The 20,813-nt window shown below is 43.5% G+C and overlaps 1 protein-coding gene across 2 annotated transcripts in view; it reads left to right on the top strand.

Moving 5' to 3' along the window:
• gas7b (growth arrest-specific 7b) overlaps positions 1 to 20,813 on the top strand; it is a 456,796-nt gene that overhangs the window by 311,388 nt on the left and 124,595 nt on the right. For both annotated transcript variants that reach the window (XM_043714439.2, XM_088000468.1), the window contains exons 3-4: positions 6,045 to 6,122; positions 17,979 to 18,064. In XM_043714439.2, the coding sequence (XP_043570374.1) occupies positions 6,045 to 6,122; positions 17,979 to 18,064 (164 nt within the window). The remainder of the gene's footprint in view (positions 1 to 6,044; positions 6,123 to 17,978; positions 18,065 to 20,813) is intronic.

The raw sequence follows: 20,813 nt of genomic DNA, 5'->3' as shown, positions 1-20,813 counted from the left end.
GTCGGGGGTGGGGAAGAGAGGGGAGGTGGCAGACTGGGAGGGGATGAACCTTCAATTGATGGGATAGTAGTGATTCTTTGTAGCAACTGAGTCCATGCCCTGGAGGTGCCACCAGCAGACTTGGCTGTTTTGGACACTGGGATTTTCTGGTCGGGGGTCTTTTTTTCTTCACTTGGCAAGATTCAGGGCTTAGATAAGAGTGGTGCTGGAAAATCACAACAGGTCAGGCAGCATTCAAGGAGCAGGAAAATCGATGTTTCGGGCAAAGGCCTTCATCAGGAATGAAGGCAGGGAGCCTCTGGGTGGAGAGATAAATGGGAAAGAGTGGGGCTGGGGAGAAGGTAGCTAAGAGGAGGGAATAAAGGTGATAGGTCAGAGAGGAGGGTGGAGCGGATAGATGGGAAAGAAGATTGGCAGGTAGGACAGGCCATGAGGATGGTGCGGAGCTGGAAGGTTGGAAATGGGGTAAAGTTGGGGGGGGAGGGGAAATGAGGAAACTGGTGAAGTAGACATTGATGCCTGGGGTTGAAGTGTTCCGAGGCAGAGGATGAGGCATTCTTCCTCCAGGCGTCAGGTAGTGAGGGAGCGGCGGTGGAGGAGGCCCAGGACCTGCATGTCCTCAGCAGAGGGGGAGGGGAAGTTGAAACGTTGGGCCCTGGAGTGGTGGGGATGATTAGTGTAGGTGTCCTGGAGATGTTCCCTAAAGTGCTCTGCGAGAAGGCGTCCAGTCTCCCCAGTGTAAAGGGAACGCATCGGGAGCAACGGATACCATACATTGGATATGCAGGTGAAACTTTGAATGTGGAAGGCTCCTTTGGGGCCTTTGATGAACGTGAGGGGGGAGGTGAGGGCACAGGTTTTGCAATCCTGTGGTGGCAGGGGAGGGTGCCAGGACGGGAGAGTGGGTTGTTGGGGTGGGGGGGGGGGGGGTGGTGGACCTGACCAGATAGTCACGGAGGGAAAGGACTTTGCGGAAAACGGAAAGGGGTGGGGAGGGAAGAATATATGCTTGGTGGTGGGGTCTGTTTAGAGGTGGCAGAAATGTCGGCAGATGATGCAGTTAATGCAAAGGTTGGTAGGGTGGAAAGTGAGGACGAGGGTGGTTCTGTCCTTGTTGCGGTTGGAGGGGTGGGGTTTGAGGGCGGAGGTGCATGACGTGGATGAGATGCATTGGAGGGCATCTTCAACCATGTGGGACGGGAAATTGCAATCTCTAAAGAAGGAGGTCATCTGGTGTGTTCTGTGGTGGAACTGGTCCACCTGGGAGCAGATACGGCGGAGGCAGAGGAATTGGGAATATGGGGTAGCATTTTTGCAGGAGGTAGGGTGGGAAGAGGTGTAATCCAGGTAGCTGTGGGAGTCGATGGGTTTGTAAAAAAAAAAAAATTTCATTGTCAAGTCCGTTGTCATTGATGGAGATGTCCAGGAAGGGGAGGGAGGCATCAGAGATGGTCCAGGTGAATTTAAGGTCAGGGTGGAATGTGTTGGTGAAGTTTATGAACTGCTCAATGCAGTCATCAACGTAGCGGAGGAAGAGGTGGGAAGCGGTGCCGGTGTAACTATGGAAGATGGACTGTTCTACCTAGCCGACAAAGAGACAGGCATAGCTGGGCTCATGTGGGTGCCCATGGCTACTCCTTTGGTCTGGAGGAAGCAGGAGAATTCGAAGGAGAAATTGTTAAGGGTGAGGATCAGTTCAGCCAAACGAATGTGTGCGTCAGTGGAAGGGTACTGTTGGGGATGTCGGGAGAGGAAGAAAAGATTCAGGGCTTCTTTCTGGAACTTCAGTGGGACTCGTGCCTGCTCTAAGCTGGAAAGTGTTCCATGGGCAACTTGTATGGATGTCAATTGAGAATTTCCTGGGATAAATAATGTACCCCTGTCTTCCCATATGCTCCAACCTCTGATGTACCAATTCTTGTGTATAACTATACCAAAGTGTAGATAAGGCGAAACAGCAACATTGTTTTTAATTATCTTCCTTTTTTGGGAAGCGCAGGTCTTTAGACCAAGCACGCTGCAACTCTTTGAGTCAAGGGAAGGGAACAGACCTGCGCTAGAGAGTTGAAACATCAAAGGTATGAAATCTAATAGATTTGTGTGGATGGCAGATGAAAACTTGACATGGTATTTCCATGGTTAAATACTACAGCGGATTCTAAACAGTCCAGCTGGCCTTGAACTCTGTACATCTTTTATTCAGCTTCCTCCTCCTATATTTGTTGATTGGAGTACTTCATACTGTTCTGAAAAAGTAGTTTATTTTTATAAGGAGAATGATTAGAGGATTTCCAATTTTCTTTTCCCCCATTGTTATGTCTTGTGTTTTCATAAGCAAACCACATTCCCTTATCCATACTTTGTGTGGGGTATAAATATTTGAAGAATGTGGTAAAAATCCTTTGCTCTGTCAGAAATTGTGTTTTGTGTTTGTTTGTTTGTAACACGTGCACAATCCCCACCACACTGGGAGCCCTGCAGTCTCCAGAGAGATGTGAAAAACTGGATTAAAAACCCAAACCAGCTCCACATGAAAATTTGTGTATCTCCTGTCCTATCAATTCAAAGGGGACTTATCCAGAAAATCAGTGTGACCCTGAATTACCTAACATTTTGTAAGCAATGATGACTGCCTCGAATATTTTCAACCTTCATTTGAAGAAATTCAGTTAACCCAGTCCCACCATCTAAGTTGGCATTTGTAGACTGGATAATATAGATAATCCAAGTGCAGGAGCTATCACTAAATTTGCACTATCCTTTTTGGAACACAGTTTAATAAGGATGTTTGAATTAAGCCATCTTTTGCTTACCTCCAAGAAGCTCTAATCACTAGACAGGAATAATATATGAGCAAACTCCTCATTATGTTAATATATATTCCATGAGAGAATTCACTGCTCGTTAAATATATGACCCAAAGAGCTCGCAACTTGCTTTGTTTTAACACCCTTGATTAACAACATCATAATGTCAACCATTGTACAGAATGCTGAAGAGCAGGTGTTTCCAGCTACTGTGGTCATGCACAGTTAGTATTTCTGGTCAGGCACAGTTAGGTATGTTTTGGCCATGTATAATTCAGTAAGCACAGACAATATCCTGCCTCCTTGCCAGGTTAAGCTATCTCACCTAATCTCCACTGATGATTAAATTGGGGACATTTTAATTCATTGCTACAAAATTGGGATTGTTAGGTTCAACATGCATTTTACAGTTTAGAAACGTTAGTTAGTATTTATTTTGGAAGGGGACTGAAACCAATATTTTACCCAATCTGTGGGTTTCCCAGCTAACAAGTTGGATTAAGCTTATCGCTGGACAGTCAGTCTCCATTTCCTAATTTTGACATTGGATGAAGAAAGGCAGTTTCTGTTTAAAATCTGTAATGTTTTAGTTCAGAACTTTGCTGCAGAAATAAGTGTTGCAAAGATGTAGTTTTAAAAATTCTGTTTCATTAAGTCAATTTGTGTCAATGTATCACAGTTTTGCTACTGGGTATAATGCATACCATGACACTAATTGTATGTAGTGTGGTAGAAAGAGGAACACTTCAACCCATTCTAATGCATACTGGCAGAAATTTGACAAACTAAAGAATGTAATTGATATCAAAACTAACAGTGTGTGCCTGTGCTCGAAAGCCTCATTACATTGATTTTATCCTAGAATAATATAGCAGCACATTAGTGCTGATCTCGCCATTTAAAGGTTCTGATCCCAGAATATTCTTTGACTTCACGTTGTCGTTGTGGGAAAATAAGACGAGATTGAATGAAAACTAATTGGGAATGCACGTTTTGAGTTCACAATGTTCCAACCCTGTAGCCTCTTAGTACTTTTCTTTTTGGCAGGACAGCAGATGCATTTCAAAAGCATGTGGCAAGCCTTTAATGCAGTGCAAACATTAGGACAGGGATGGTAGAATGTGATCTACAGCTCGGTAAACCCTAGCATTGAAAATAATAATAACATTTGGCCCACTGAGTCCATACTGACCCTCCAAAGAGCATCCCATCCAGACCAACTCCCTCGTACCCTATCCCTGCATTTCCCACGGCTAGTCCACCAGCCTGTACACCCTTGGATTCTACGTCAATTTAGCATGGCCAATCCACCTAACATGCACACCTTTGGACTCCACGTCTTTGGGAAGAAACCGACGCACACAAGGGGTGGCAGCCTGTGTGAGATTTGTACAGTCAATGACGAGGCAAAAATAAGCAGTTCTCGTTGTTCATCCATAGTAATAATGAATGGCTTAAACACGACCTCAGCACAGGATAGGTCACTTTACAAATAGGTGATTGGGTGGAGTAGTTCGCTCAATTAGCCAGGTGATTAGTGTGATTCAGAATGATAACATTGTGGGTTCAATCCCCTATGGGTTGTGGTGGTTCATGGAGCATGGATGCTCACCTTGCACCATGCTTGTGGAATGAGGCTTCTCAAGCCGGAATAGTCGATTATGTATCTCTTCTGAATTGGGTATAATACCTATAGACCGATATTATCTTGCATGAAAGATCGTAGGGTTGGCATTAACTGCCAAGTCACCATGACTTTGGAGCAACGTTTAGATTATTAGAAGGAATCTTTGAAAGATAGGAAAAGAAAGACTGATGATGAAAGAGAAGTACTAATCTATAATATGAAAGCAGATGTGTCCAGTATGTAAGAAGACAGGAAACAGGAGTAGGATTGTTGGGCTCCCAAACCTGCTCCGTCATTCAGTGTGACCACGGCTGATCTTATTATTTTAACTCCCCTACCCTGCATGTCTTCCATAATCCTCGACTTGGGGCATTACGGTGGCTCCGTGGTTAGCATTGCTGCCTCATAGTGCCTGGGATCCAGGTTCAATTCTAGACTGTACAAATCTCTCACAGACTGTCACCCTTTTTCTGCGTGGGTTTCTTCCCAAAGACATAGAGTCCAAAGGTGTGCAGGTTAGGTGGATTGGCCATGCTAAATTGACCTGTAGAATCCAAGGATGTATAGGCTGGTGGATTAGCCATGGGAAATGCGGGGATAGGGTACAAGGGGGTGCGTCTGGATGGGATGCTCTTTGGAGGGTCGGTGTGGACTCAGTGGGCCGAATGGCCTGCTTCCACACTGTGGGGACTCTGATTCTATGACTTGACTATCTCATTGATCAAAAGTATGTCTAAATCAGCTTTAGTATAATCAATGAGCTATCCTCTCTTTACCTGTGGGTAAGAGACCCCCCCCCCCCACCCCACCCAAATGACCCTCTGAGAAACGAAATCCTTTGCATGCCTGCATAACATGGGAGGTCCCTTCATTTGGCATTGTGGCCCCTAGTTCTAGAACTAGTCAATTATCTGTCAAGCCCTCTCTGAGAATCTGACAGATTTTAATAAAATCACTTCTCAATCTTGGAAAGAAAAACTAAATATGGGCCTCACTTGCTCAACCTTTCCCTCAAAAGCCGAGCCTATCATCTCGAGAATCAGCCTCATGAACATTATCAGAAGTGAGTCCCTTCAACATTGTCTTCCTTGACAAAACGTGAAGGTTTTTATTTGATCCAAATGTTCTTTCTCCCAAATAAAAACTGAAAGAACTGTGAATGCTGGAAATCTGAAACGCAAGCAGAAATTGCTGGAAAAGCTCAGCAGGTCTGGCAACATCTGTGAAGAGCAATTAGTTAATGTTTTGGGTCAGTTCTGAGGAAGGGTGACTTGGTGCAAAATGTTCACTCTGATTTCTCTCCACAGGTGCTGCCAGACCTGCTGAGCCTTTGTAACAATTTGTTTTTGGTTCTTTCTCCAAGGATCAATTCATTGTAAATAATGCTGCACTCAAATCTAAACGTGTTTTATCTCCAGTAATCTTTGCCAGTTTAGCTAGATAAACAAGAGTAAGGTGAAGCTTTAAAATTTCTGATTATTGTATCTCACTCTCGCATTTTTGTAAGCATTTTTAACTCTTGAGCTTATCTCTTTCACCAACATTTATGAACTGATTTATATTTCATAGATTTCTCTTTTTGTAAACTTTAATCTTCTGTTTGATTATAGAAACAACCTGGGAAAGGCCAACAAGTGCTCCAGGAACACCAAAGAGTCCAATTTCACAGATGAATTCATTGCCTACAGGTAACTAATCTTTATTTTGAGCGATGATTAACTGCTAAAATAAACTTCCGAGTTGACCTTGAATTTTCTTTTACTTTGGCATTTTCACATTTTTGGGGGGTAAAAGAGAAATGGAGCACCCGAAATAAAAAACACCAAACTTCTGATGAGAAGCTAGAATCATAGAATCCCTGCAATATGGAAGTAGGCCATCTGGCCCATTGAGTCCACACTGGCTCTCCATATAGCACCCTACTCTATCCCTCTAACCCTGCATTTACCATGGCCAATCCGCCTTATCTGCAGTCTTTTGGAATGTGGGAGGAAACTGGAGCACTTGGAGGAAACCCATACAGACACACTGAGCATGGGCAAACTCCACCCATACAACCGCCTGAGGGTGGAATCGGACTTGAAGTGGGGATAAGAGGTGGAAAGGTGATGTGTTAAATAGGGTTTTTCTCCCCTGCAATGGCAGCTCTGACCAAGCAGAGGTTTGGACACATAGTGGGGATACATTCAGGAAGGAGTTGTCTGAAGAATCCTTAACATTGACTTCAGACCCCATGAGGTCTCATGGTGTGAGGTCAAACATGGCCAAGGAAACCTAATCACCATATGGGGCGGCACGGTGGCACAGTGGTTAGCACTGCTGCCTCACAGCTCCAGAGACCTGGGTTCAATTCCCGCCTCAGGCGACTGACTGTGTGGAGTTTGCACATTCTCCCCGTGTCTGCGTGGGTTTCCTCCGGGTGCTCCGGTTTCCTCCCACAGTCCAAAGATGTGCAGGTCAGGTAAATTGGCCATGCTAAATTGCCCGTAGTGTTAGGTAAAGGGTAAATGTAGGGGGTATGGGTGGGTTGCGCTTCGGCGGGGCAGTGTGGACTTGTTGGGCCGAAGGGCCTGTTTCCACACTGTAAGTAATCTAATCTAATCTATAAGCCCACCCCTCCAATTCCATCCTCCCTCCCATCAAACTGATGAGTCAATACTACTCCTTGTGGGTGGTAAAGCTGCAGAAAGTATTCTGAATGGGAGATTCCAATGTGCAGCATGAAGAGCGACTTGAGAACACCACAACTGACTGAGCTGCTTGAGTCTTAAAGGACATTGCTGCTAGACTGGGCTTGCAGCAGGTTGTGAGGGAACCAATAAGATTGGCAATGTACTTCACCTCATCCTCACCAATCTGCAGATGCAACTGTCCATGGTAATATCAGTAAGAGTGTCCACTGCCAGTCCTTGTAAAGAAGTCATCCCATCTTTACGTTGAGAATACCTTGCATCATATTGTGTACCGCTATTACCATGTTAAGTGAAAGAGACTTCAAACAGATCGAGCAACTCAACTCTGGGAATCAATGAGACACTATGAGGCATCATCAGTAGCAGAATTGTACTCCAGCATGATCTTCAACCTCATGGCCTGGCGTACTGTTACTACAGCAAGGGGATCAACCCTGGTTCAATGAAGAATGTAGGAGGGAATCCCAGGCCTAGCACCGAGCAGACCTAAAAATGAAACGCCAGTCTGATGAAGTTCCAATTCAAGGCTACTTGTGTGCCACATAGTATACACAGCAAGTGATTGATAGATCTGAACAATTCCTGAAGCAGTTGATCAGGTCTAAGCTCTGTAGTCCTGTCACATCCAGTTGTAAATGGTGGTAGACAATTAAACATCTCACTGGTGAAGGAGACTCCATAAATATCCACATTCTTAATGATGGAGGAGGCCAATGCATCAATACATAAGCACTTGCAATAACCTTCAGCCAGAAGTGCAGAGTGGATGGTTCATTGCACTAGTCTTCAGATAATTTGATTCACTCACATGTTGGAGAAAGTGAGGACTACAGATGCTGGAGATGTATGGCTGGAAAAGCACAGCAGGTCAGGCAGCATCCAAGGAGCAGGAGAATCGACGTTTCGGGCATAAGAAGGGCTTCCTGAAGAAGGGCTTATGCCCAAAACGTCGATTCTCCTGCTCCTTGGATGCTGCCTGACCTGCGCTTTTCCTTCACTCACATGTTATCAAGAAATAATTGGAAGCACTGCAAATGCTAGGGACCCTGACAACATTCTGGCAATAGTGCTGAAGACTTGTGCTCCAGAACGTTATGTGTTCCAAACCAAGCTGTTTCAGTACAGATGCAACACTGGCATCTACCTGACAATGTGGAAAATTGTTCAGCGATGTCCTGTATGTAAACAGCAGGACAAATCCAACCTGGCCAATTACTGCCCCATCAGTCTACTCTTCATTGGTAAAACTTTGGAAGGTGTTACCAATAGTGCTCTCAAGTAGCACCTGCTCATTGACACCCAGTTTGGGTTCCTCCAGGGCCACTCACCCCTTGAATTCATTGGTTCAAGCATGGACAACAGAGCTGAATTCCAAAGATGAGGTGAGAGTGATAGTCCTTGCTGTCAAGGCTGCATTTCACTGAGTGTGGCACCAAAGAGCCAACCTGGAGTCGGTGGAAATCGGGGAGTAAACTGTCTGCGAGACGGTGTCATATCTGGCACAAAGAAAGACCGTTGTGCTTGTTTTTAAGTCATCGCACCTCCAGGACATCTCTGCAGGATTTCCTCAGGCTAATGTCCTAGGCCTAACCATTTTCAGCTGCTTCATCAACGAACTCCCTCCAACATAAGGTCAGAAGTGGAGATGTTCACTGTCTGATATTCAGCGCCATTCATGACTCCTCAAATACTAAAGCAGTCCATGTTCACATGCAGCAAGACCTTTTACAGGTTTGAGGTGATAAATGGTAAGTGAGATTTGTGCCACAGAAATGCCAGGCGATGCACATCTCCAGAATCTAACCATTGCTCCTTGGGATTCAAAGGCATTCCCATCACTGATAACCCCACTATTGTGGTTACTGTTGACCAGAAACTGGACTGGACCAGCCATAGAATTACTGTGCCTCTGACCTGATCTTGTAACAATGAATCCTAGACCATGCAACCCCCATCCTAAATTCTCCAAAGCCTATCCTCCATCTACAAGCACAATTTTTCACTTCTCTGCATGAATGCAGCTCCAACAACACTCGAGAAGCTTCACCATCCTGGACAAAGCAGCCGACTTGTTTGGCACAGTGTCCACAAACATTCACTACCTCCCCCACCTCCAACACTCCATAGCAGCAATGTGTACTATCTACAAGATGCACTGCAGAAATTCCCCAAGACTGCTTCAACATCATCTTCCAAACTGATGACCACTTCCATCTAGAAGGGCATGGAGGGCAGATACATGGGGATACCACCGCCTGCAAGATCCACTTCAAGTCACTTGCCATTTGACCTGGAAATATATTCAGCTAGAAATCTCACAGCACCAGGTTAAGTCCAACAGGATTTATTTGGAAGCACTAGCTTTCAGAGCGCTGCTCCTTCACAGCTACTTGATGAAGGAGCAGCACTCCAAATGCTAGTGCTTCCAAATAAATCCTGCTCGACTATAACCTGGTGTTGTGTGATTTCTAACTTTGTTCACCCCAGCTCCTTCACGTCATGGAAATATATTGCCATTGCTTCAGTGTTGCTGGGTCAAAAATCCTGAAATACTCCCCTGAACGGTGGGTCTACCTACACTAAATGACTTTCAGTTGAAGAAGGTGGCTTCTCAAATCAACTAGGGAAGGCCAATAATTGCTGGCCCAACCAATTACATCCGTATCTCACAAATGAATAAATGGTGTAAAAGGTGAACTTGTAATAGAATCTGAAAAAGCAACAGGTACAGCATAAATGAATTGATGGTTACCCATTCCTGGACATTACCATACATCTGGACTACAAGTTGACATGATGTGTGAGATGCTCCTTTTACCCAGTCCCCAAAATGTTGCAAATGTTTGGCATGTAAGCCAACTTCCCTTTCAGCTACAACATTCAGTGCTGTCATTCCTTGTCCGATGCAGTTTTGCTCCCATGTAAACGTATGTTTTATTTGCTGGTAGCTTACAATTGAGTGTAAGCAGCAGATACAGGCTGTGTGTGAGTTTAAGATCTGCACTGACTTTGCATCTGAAGTTGATATTTCAAAATGGTGACCACTCTCACCCATACCAGTATTTGACTTTAGGGTGTAAATTTATGTACATTGTAATTCAGTATAGTATTTGAAAATTGTGGATTGCATTTCATTTTAACTAAATTGCTTTTTCTCTTCATTCTTTGAGCTGTTATCGACCATATTCAACACATAGCATACTTGTTAAGGTAGATCAGATTGATTTCTGCCCTGAAGGTTTGACTGCAGATAATTGCACTTTGGATGAGCTGTTGGCTCTGTTTTGTCTTTGCAAACTCCAAATGTATTGGAGGCAGTGTTTTGTTTGAATTGTGCCATGCACAGCAACACTGGTCAGCATCTCTCAGGAGGTGAAATCAATATCAAAACTTCTAAAAATAGAATAGCATTTTATTGTCACGTATATTTTTAAGTCACCATAACACAGGGCCTAGATCAATGCCAGAAGTCCTAAATAAGGAGAAGAAAAAGTAAAAGTTCATCAAGATTCAAGTAATGGCTCCTGGGTTTGGAGTACATTGGGAAAACTTGGCTGAGACCCCCACGGCAGGCTGAGAGGCGGTCTCCACACTGGGCCATTGGAAGACCTGGCAGTAGCCTCTGAAGCAAGGACGAGACCTCCGCACCAGGGAAAGGACCTTCATGCCAGCTGCTGGAATACCTAGAAGCTACAGAAGGAGCCCTTCACGATGTGATCAGACCCCCGGGACAAGAATGCCACGCTGCAAGTTGGTGCAGTCTTCAGAGTATCCTCATCATTGTTTCCTTTTCATGCCTTGAAAATGCACCCCAGATTTGACTGTTCATTAGAACATTTACTTTGGTCTGGCGTTCTGCCAACTCACTGACTCTCTCAGTATAAGGCATGACACCCCAGTATGTGAACACCTCCTGTGTTTAATTGTGATTTCCTGAAGAAGGGCCTGTGCCCGAAACGTCGAATCTCCTGTTCCCTGGATGCTGCCTGACCTGCTGTGCTGTTCCAGCAATAAAGTTTCAACTTTGATCTCCAGCATCTGCAGACCTCACTTTCTCCTCTTTAATTGTGGAGGGCATTATAGAAATTATCCTTGAATATTCAGGGGGCATACAATAGTGGGTCTTACTTGCCTGTTTCCATACACAAGGAGGTTAATCACCATCTGACAGTCATTAGTAGCCTTGACAAGGCAAGTCTGATGCAATGGTCATGACAACAAAGTTAACACCAGTTTGCAATATTCTTCTTCACAACCACTCGAAGAACACACAACCTGTACCAATTTCCCTGAGTCTGTGGGCTGGCACGGTGGCTCAGTGGTTAGCACTGCTATCTCACAGCGCCAGGGACCTGGGTTCAATTCCTGTCTCGGGCAACTGTCTGTGTGGAGTTTGCACATTCTCTCTGTGTCTGCGTGGGTTTCTCTGGGTGCTCCGGTTTCCTCCCACAGTCACAAAGATGTGAAGGTTAGGTGAATTGACCATGCTAAATTGCCTATACTGTTAGGTGCATTAGTCAGGGGGGAATGGGCCTGGGTGGGTTGCTCTTTGGAGGGTCGGTGTGGACTTGTTGAGCCGAAGGGCCTGTTTCCACACTGTAGGGAATCTTTAATCTAAACTTCTTGGGTAGAGGGGACTTGCTAAGGACATCAACCTGGACTTTGTACGGCTCTGGTCTGTTGGCTGTCCATGAGGGCGTGCACAACCCATACGCCAATGTGACCACTTTCACCTTGACATTCTTTTTTCGAGAGAGTCTTACAGCCACATTGGGATCTATGCCAGCTGCAGTCTCCTGCTCAGGGAGATGCATGAGGCAATCTTTACCGCATCTTTTCTCATCCTTCCTCTAGAATTCTGGAGTTGTGCAGTGTGGTCCTCAATGGGCTGCTCAGGTAGGCAGGTGAACGCAGAGATCCACTTGTGCTTGTTTCCAGTGTTAACCAACTCTATGATCAGAACTGCACCTCTGTGCAGGTTCATTGCTCTAACCTTTTGTGCAGCAAACTGTATGAGGTTAGTCACCAGTTCTCTCTGGTTGTTGGTAACATAATGATTAACTAATCCTGGCATACTGTTGCTGGCAAGTTGCACTGCTGGTACTGGCAACAGTAGAGGATTGGCTGACTAGCAGAAGACAGCGTGGAGATGAAGAGGTCTTTTTCAGGATGGCCCTTTAGAACTGAGATGAGGAATTTTTTCAGTTAGAAGTTGGTTAACCTGATCATTGCCACAGAATGCATGGATGCTAAGTCATTCAGTGGACTTAAGACCGCGAGAGAGAGGTTCTTAATTAGTAAGGGGTTCATGTGTTACAGGAAGAGGATAGGAGATTGAGTTCGAGAAACACATCAGCCATGATCGACTGGTAGAGCTGGTTTGATGGGCCAAATGGTCTAGTTCTGTTTCTATACTTTATGGCCTAAGACCCTTCTAATGTGCAACAGTTTTGAAGTCATGTCAGTCCTGTACTTTAGAATGTGGAGTTTAACAAGACACTGAAGACATCCTGGTCACTCACTGCATCCACTTCCATTTCCATCATTTAGACTTGTTTTGCTACTAAATTAACAAGTTTGGGATTGGAAATCAAAGCAAATTTTGAATTTTGGTTGCCTGTTTCAAGTATGGTCACACGTTCTGTTACTTGATTCCATTTCTCAAGCATTCTCTATGTTGAATATATAAAGATTGATATCTGTAGTTCTGGTAACCAATTAGCCAATGGATTGAATTTTATCTAAAATTGGTTACAATTAATCAGGCCCACTTTGGAGGTGATGCCTCCATGGATATGAGAGTTGATTAAAATTGTATTATGGAGAGAGAAAAATTAATGTTTCGCTCTGTCAGATCTGCACTTGATTGTTGTACATTTTTTAAATAGACTAATTTGGGAATAAAATCCTATAAACTAATTTTGGTACATCTTGGTACTTGTATGTTTTCTTTAAATGCTGAATCTTTTCTCGAAATTACGAAATGAACATTCTGGCCCATCCTGTTGAATGTGATTCTGACTGATTACAGACCAGTTGCAGTAAGCACTACAGAGAGCTTGTTGTCTCGCCAGTATAATGTGCTGCTTAAGAAGCGAGGTCAAGCTTTAGAGTGTCAGCACTATGCAACTACACTTTGTTCCATTTTATATCTCTGCTTCTTTAATCTATCATGGGGATCACTTTTGCTGGATTTTAAATTGGATGTCTTAATTTCAATCATGAACTACTAGCTTTGTTTCGGTTCTCCCAGTGGCTGCTGTGCAACTGCTTTGTAATTGGAATGAGTTAATAAATTACCCAGGACACTCCAGCTCATTCAAAGTTCAAGTTTGAGGTCATGATTCGGAGATGCCGGTGTTGGACTGGGGTGTACAAAGTTAAAAATCACACAACACCAAGTTATAGTCCAACAGGTTTAATTGGAAGCACACTAGCTTTCGGAGCGACGCTCCTTCATCAGGTGATTGTGGAGGGCTCGATCGTAACACAGAATTTATAGCAAAAATTTGCAGTGTGATGTAACTGAAATTATACATTGAAGAATTGATTGTCTGTTAAGCCTTTCATCTGTCAGAATACAGTGATAGTTTCACCTCTTTCATGTGTAAATCACAAAACCCTTTTCTTAAAAAGTTGCATTCTCGGGTTAGCTGTTAACAATGGTGATAGCTAGACAATGTGTTGAAGGTGTTAGCCCCCTGTGTTCTCTGTCTATTTTTTTTGGTACAAAGTTACATTGCACTTTGCTCAAAAACCACATAGATTCATGTCGAACTCTGAGCTCAAAAACTGCACGAACTTATATAAAACTCTGTTATTTCACTTTTTAGATTGGAATCAATCTAAACATCAGGTCATAGACAGAGAACACAGGGGGCTAACACCTTCAACACATTGTCTAGCTATCACCATTGTTAACAGCTAACCCGAGAATGCAACTTTAAAAAAAAGGGTTTTGTGATTTACACATGAAAGAGGTGAAACTATCACTGTATTCTGACAGATGAAAGGCTTAACAGACAATCAATTCTTCAATGTATAATTTCAGTTACATCACACTGCAAATTTTTGCGATAAATTCTGTGTTACGATCGAGCCCTCCACAATCACCTGATGAAGAAGCGTCGCTCCGAAAGCTAGTGTGCTTCCAATCAAACCTGTTGGACTATAACCTGGTGTTGTGTGATTTTTAAGTTTGAGGTGCATTTGATCTCTCTATTCTCATGGAAGTTTGCAATTTGACATTCCATTGGAAGAAATTTGAAATGCATGATGGCCCCAGTTCTCCAGTGTTCTGACCCAGTTCCTTCCCGATTCCTTACTGACTAAATCTTTCAGGTCACAAATAACAAACGCTTAATGTTGTACTCCATTTAAGATTCTTTAGGGTTGAGGAGGAATTACAGCAACGCTGAAGCTTTATCTAGAGTCAAAGGCATATAGCACAGAAACAGACCCTTCAGTCCAACCAGGCGAAAGTGATGAAGGGCTTTCCTGATGAAGGGCTTTTGCCCAAAACATCGATTTTCCTGTTCCTCGGGTGCTGCCTGACCTGCTATGCTTTTCCAGCACCATTCTAATTTAGACCCTTCAGTTCAACCTGTCCACGCCAACCATAATCCCAAACTAAACTGGTCCCACCTGCCTGCGCTTAGCCCATATCCCTCCCAACTTTTTTTTATTAATGAGCTCATCCAGTTCTGAGGAAGGGCCATTTGACCTGTACCATTAACTCTAAGTCTGACTTCTCTCCACAGATGCTGCCAGATCTGCTGAGCTTTTCCAGCAATTTGTTTTCACTTCTTAGTCATGTACTTATGTAAATGTCTTTCAAACATTGAACTGTACCCTCATCCACCACTTCCTCTGGAAATTCATTCCACACAAGAAACTTGCTGTTTGAAAAATAGAAATTGCCCTCTCATGTCTTTTTTTATAATCTTTCTCCCCTCATCTTAAAAATATGCTCCCTAGTCTTAAAATTCCCCACCAGAGAGAAAAGTCATGTGTCATTCACCTTATCTATACTCAATTTTATAAACCTCTATAAGGCCACTCCTCAATCTCCTATGTTCCAGTGAAAAAGAATCCAAGCCTATCCAACCTCTCTGTATAAGTCAAACCCTCCTTCCCAGCAACATCCTGGTAAATCTCTCCTGAACCCTGCCGAGATTAATAATGCCCTTCCAAAACAGGGCAACTAGAACTTGACACAATATTCCCGAAGAGGCCTCACCACCATCTTGTACAACCTCAATGTAATGTTCCAACTCCAATACTCAAAAGGTCTGAGCCGTGAAGGCAAGTATGCAAAATGCCTTCTTAGACACCCTATCTGTATGTGATGCAAACTTCAAAGAATTTTGTACCTGAACCCCTCAGGTATCTCTGTTCTACAACACTGCCCAAAGCCCTACTTTTAATTGCATAACTCTTATGTAATTTTTATCCTCGTAACACTGGCCATGTTGCCTCTAGTTTATTGCTTTGGTTTCCATCTACACTTTTTAAATTAAATGCACAAATGTATGAAGTCTGGGGCATTCTCCAAATTTCTGAAGCATTTCATAGGCGTTATAGCCCAGAAACTGGTTATTTGGCCTACCCAGCCTATACTGGTGGTGTTGATCCACTCCACAGCCGCAGCATGACCTCCCAACTCCTGTACTCAATGCTTTGACCAATAAAGGTAAGCATACCAAACGCCTCCTTCACTATCCTATCTACCTGTGACTCCACTTTCAAGGAGCTATGAACCTGCACTCCAAGGTCTCTTTGTTCAGTAACACTCCCTAGGTCCTTACCATTAAGTGTATAAGTCCTGCTAAGATTTGCTTTCCCTAAAATGTAGCACCTCGCATTTACCTGAATTAAACTCCATCTGCCACTTCTCAGCCCATTGGCCCATCTGGTCCAGATTCTGTTGTAATCTGAGGTAATCCTCTTCACTGTCCACCAAACCTCCAATTTTGGTGTCATCTGCAAACTTACTAACTGTACCTCTTATGCTCACATCCAAATAGTTTGTGTAAATGACAAAAAGTAGAGGGCCCAGCACCGACCCTTGTGGAACTCCACTGGTCACAGGCCTCCAGTCTGAAAAACAACCCTCCACCACCACCCTCTGTCTTCTACCTTTGAGCCAGTTCTGAATCCAAATGGCTGGTTCTCCCTGTATTCTGTGAGATCTAACCTTGCTAATCAGTCTCCCATGGGGAACCTTGTCGAGCGCCTTGCTGAACTGTTGGAATATTACATGCAATTCTGATCTCCTTCCTATCGGAAAGATGTTGTGAAACTTGAAAGGGTTCAGAAAAGATTTACAAGGATATTGCCAGGGTTGGAGGATTTAAGCTATAGGGAGAGGCTGAAAAGGCTGGGGCTATTTTCCCTGGAGTGTCGGAGGCTGAGGGGTGACCATATAGCGGTTTACAAAATTAGGGGCACGGATAGGGTAAATAGACAAAGTCTTTTCCCTGGGGTTGGGGAGTCCAGAACTAGAGGGCATAGGTTTAGGGCGAGAGGGGATAGATATAAAAGAGACTTAAGGGGCAACATTTTCACACAGAGTGGTACGTGTATGGAATGAGCTGCCAAAGAAAGTGGTGGAGGCTGATATAATTGCAACATTTAAGAGGCATTTAGATGGGTATATGAATAGGAAGGGTTTGGAGGGAAGTGGGCTGGGTGCTGGCAGGTGGGACTAGATTGGGTTGGGATATCTGGGCGGCATGGACGGGTTGGACTGAAGGGTCTATTTCCATGCTGTACATCGTTATGACTCTATGCATATTGGAGCATCAGGAACTACTTTAAGTGATTGTCCCACACAGTCCACTGAGCTACACTCTAAGTCAGTATCTTTAGGAAGGAAGGGGAGGAAAGTAAGGAGATAAATAAATATTTGCAAGGGTGCCAATTAAGGCAATGACTGATTGTAAACATCTTTTTCAGATTTCGGCCCAAATCTTATTGGGGTCTGATTCCAGACGGGCGATTTTATTGCTCGTCGTGGGAAAGATTTGTGTCATATCACTAACTTGAAAAATACAAGGGCACTAATGGAATGAGAAAGTTGATATAACAAAATCCCTCTTCTATATTCTTTTTATTATTTATGGCTAACGTGTGAATTGAAGCTTTATGGGAAAATCTCTTTCTTGAAATACGTAACATTAATCATTTAATTAATAGAATTTTTCTCATACTCAAGGTATGTTCATGATTCAAGTTCAAACTCTGTTTTCTTGCAGATAAATTCCACATGAAAGATCAAGAGTGTGTTATCAGTTTTGACTCCACTTATGTCATTATGACTCACTGCTACTGTGCACACCAATTGCTTAGATCCTTCCTGCAATGGTTTCTGGCCAGCTTGTCTGAGAGAGATTACATAATGGACTGAGAAGAATATTGAAAAACTAGAAATACCCAGCCACACCTGACACCGGCAAAGTACAGATTTCAACAAATCGTGATTGCTTTTAATTGCTGTGTGTGTGTTGGCCAGAACCAATGTTTCCTCCATCTCGAGCAGAATGCCCAAGTGTCTCAGGGAAAAATTTACTCCCTCCAGAGGTGCCTGTGGAAGCCATCCCTTTTGCTGACCTTCGAACCCACTGGCACCAGTTTTCTTACTTTGCCATTTGCCAATGCAAAAGCAGCTGCTTTGTTAGGAGGAAGTACTTGAGGACATTATCTCAAATATAATGGAAGTAATCAATGTTTTAAAAGTAGTGAATTAATGCCAAAACTTTGCATGAAGACATTTATTTTTGGATAGCACCACAGATTAGAACTTGATCAGACTGGCCTTTTTAACACAGATGCTTGTGTTTGTATTTACAGTGAATGGCTTTCACTCATCAGGGAGCCTGTCACATCATTCGGAGACCTCGCACATGGCCTTGAGGAAGACTAGCAGTGATCCACAGGTATGTTGATCACCCTTCACTGTAGCTTGGGAATGCAAGTGTCATGATCCTGAAGTATGGAACTCCCAGGCCTGGGCTAGGATTTAATCCTGAACATTTGTGTGACCAGCTATTTTCCTCCCTGGCAACTTTGTCCCCAAAACCAAGGCAATTCAGTACAGGTTTGTGCTTATTTTCCTTCTCCTCTTTGTTCTGTTCAATTTTGGACGTCGAGAAAAGGTTTATAATTTTTTCAATTAGAGGCTCTGTCCTAAAACAGCACATTTGATAGTATTCATTTGGATTATATGCAAATAAATTATAGAATTAAAAAATAAAATTCTTTCATGGGATGTGAGCATTGCTGCCAATGTTTGCTACCCATTCATGATGGCACTTGTTCATTTCAGAGGGCTGTTAACCCCCTTTACTGATTGATTCCTGAGATGCCATGTTATACATGTTGTGCAGTCCTTGTCTTAGAATGGTTTCTTTTAAAACAGTTAAAACAGTTCTTTGGACTGTCTGGATTTTTACATTGCATTTTGCCAATTTATTATTGAAAAACTGTAGAAATTAGGACTATGTTTTTCATTCTTTGTGTGCAGAAATTATTGCTTTACCAAATGGGCATTAGATTTAGCAATCCTTCTGTAGTAATTTCAGTCATTCTCCATATTCAAGCTCATTCAACAGTTTGGAAGTGCTGTTGCTGAGCTAAGATCATGTGGCCTCTGAGCTAATGCAGCAAGCATCGATGCTGTTGGCTTGTCTGTGATCTTTAGATTAGATTAGATTAGATTAGATTACAGTGTGGAAACAGGCCCTTCGGCCCAACAAGTCCACACCGACCCGCCGAAGCAAAACCCATCCATACCCCTACATTTACCCCTTACCTAACACTATGGGCAATTTAGTATGGCCAATTCACCTGACCCTGCACATCTTTGGACTGTGGGAGGAAACCGGAGCACCCGGAGGAAACCCACGCAGACACGGGGAGAACGTGCAAACTCCACACAATCAGTCGCCTGAGGCGGGAATTGAACCCGGGTCTCTGGCGCTGTGAGGCAGCAGTGCTAACCACTGTGCCACCGTGCTGCCCATCTTTGTTTTGAGGTCAGTCTGTACTGGCTGACTTTTAATATGTGGTGTCCAAGTATATATTAATTCTGAGCGGTGTTCTCATTTGAAAATTGTCATCTTTTAGTGAGCAACCAGAGGCCAAGCTAGAGTCTATGAGATGAGAGAAGTAAAGCCTGATCACTGTGGTATTGTCTGTGGACACCTTGCAGAGAGCAGAGGGATTCTGGCTATAGTTTGAAGGTATATATTAGTGGATGATAGGATTACGATTAGCAGTTATTAATGTAAGAGCAGAAATCGGTTTGTTGGTGGATATTATTAGTTATCAGTGCACATTCAGTGAATTATTAATGGAAGCAATGTTTTTGCCAACTCTGTTGTTCCCCCTGTGACTCCTTTTGTCGTTTTCCATATCCATTTCCTTTCTCCTTTTGGCCTAGTTTCCCATCTGTTCATGCACCACAACTGCTGAGATAAAATCAAACCGCAAAGTAAGCAAGGAGACTGAATCTTTTTCAAAAGATTTGTGGGCGGCACGGTGGCACAGTGGTTAGCACTGCTGCCTCACAGCGCCTGAGACCCGGGTTCATTTCCCGCCTCAGGCGACTGACTGTGTGGAGTTTGCACGTTCTCCCCGTGTCTGCGTGGGTTTCCTCCGGGTGCTCCGGTTTCCTCCCACAGTCCAAAAGATGTGCAGGGTCAGGTGAATTGGCCATGCTAAATTGCCCGTAGTGTTAGGTAAGGGGTAAATGTATGGGTGGGTTTCGCTTCGGCGGGTCGGTGTGGACTTGTTGGGCCGAATGGCCTGTTTCCACACTGTAATGTAATCTAATCTAATATGTGCACCAACATTTTGTGGGCAGACATCGTATGATCAAACTTCTAGGAATACTTCTTTAGGGCTTTTTAAAGTCACATGCTACCAGCACTATCTTTCCCTCATCCTGAACAGCACCAATGTCGCACTCTGCATTCCTGCTGCTTTTTATTACGTTCAGTGCCCTACTCAATGATGTTTTATACCAATTCTGACCAAGTTATTCACAATGATTGCTGCCTGTTGTACGCTCCTCCCAATGTTAAGTGAGTGGGCAAAATCTTGGCAGATGGAACATGTATAGGAAAATGTGAGATTATGCACTCTGGCAGGATAGGCACGAGAGACAAATATGGTTTAAATAGAGAAAGACTGCAGAAAGCTGCAGCACAGAGGGATGTGGAGTCCTTGCTTATAAATTTTAAAAAGCTAGTGTGTCAGTTCAGGTAATGGGAAAGGCAAATGGAATGTGACTTTTTTTATATCAAAGAGAAAACTATCAAAGTAGGTTGGTCATAATAAAATTATATGCGACACTACATCAGACCATATATTGAATACTCTGAACAGTAAGGTTCCCTTATCTGAGGAAAGATGGACAGCGATTGGGGGCAGTCCAGAGAAGCTTCACTAGGTTGATAGTGGTTATAAAAACATCGTCATATGAGGAGTGATTGAGTAGTTTGGGTCAGTACTCATTCTCATTGAGAAGAATGAGAAATCGGAATGTTAGTGAAACATATAGGTTTTTAAGCTGCTTAACAGGGAAGATGCTGAGAGGTTAATTTTCCCCTCCAAGGACAGTCTAGGATGGCATAACCTAGAGTATAAGGGGTCCTCCATTTAAGATTGAGGAGAAATTTCTTC

This window comes from Chiloscyllium plagiosum, unplaced genomic scaffold, assembly GCF_037043375.1.
Source record: "Chiloscyllium plagiosum isolate Xiang-an unplaced genomic scaffold, Cpla_swu_hap1 HiC_scaffold_25, whole genome shotgun sequence".
In the NCBI taxonomy this organism is placed as follows: Eukaryota; Metazoa; Chordata; class Chondrichthyes; order Orectolobiformes; family Hemiscylliidae; genus Chiloscyllium; species Chiloscyllium plagiosum.
This window is presented reverse-complemented; position numbering and strand designations above follow the sequence as displayed.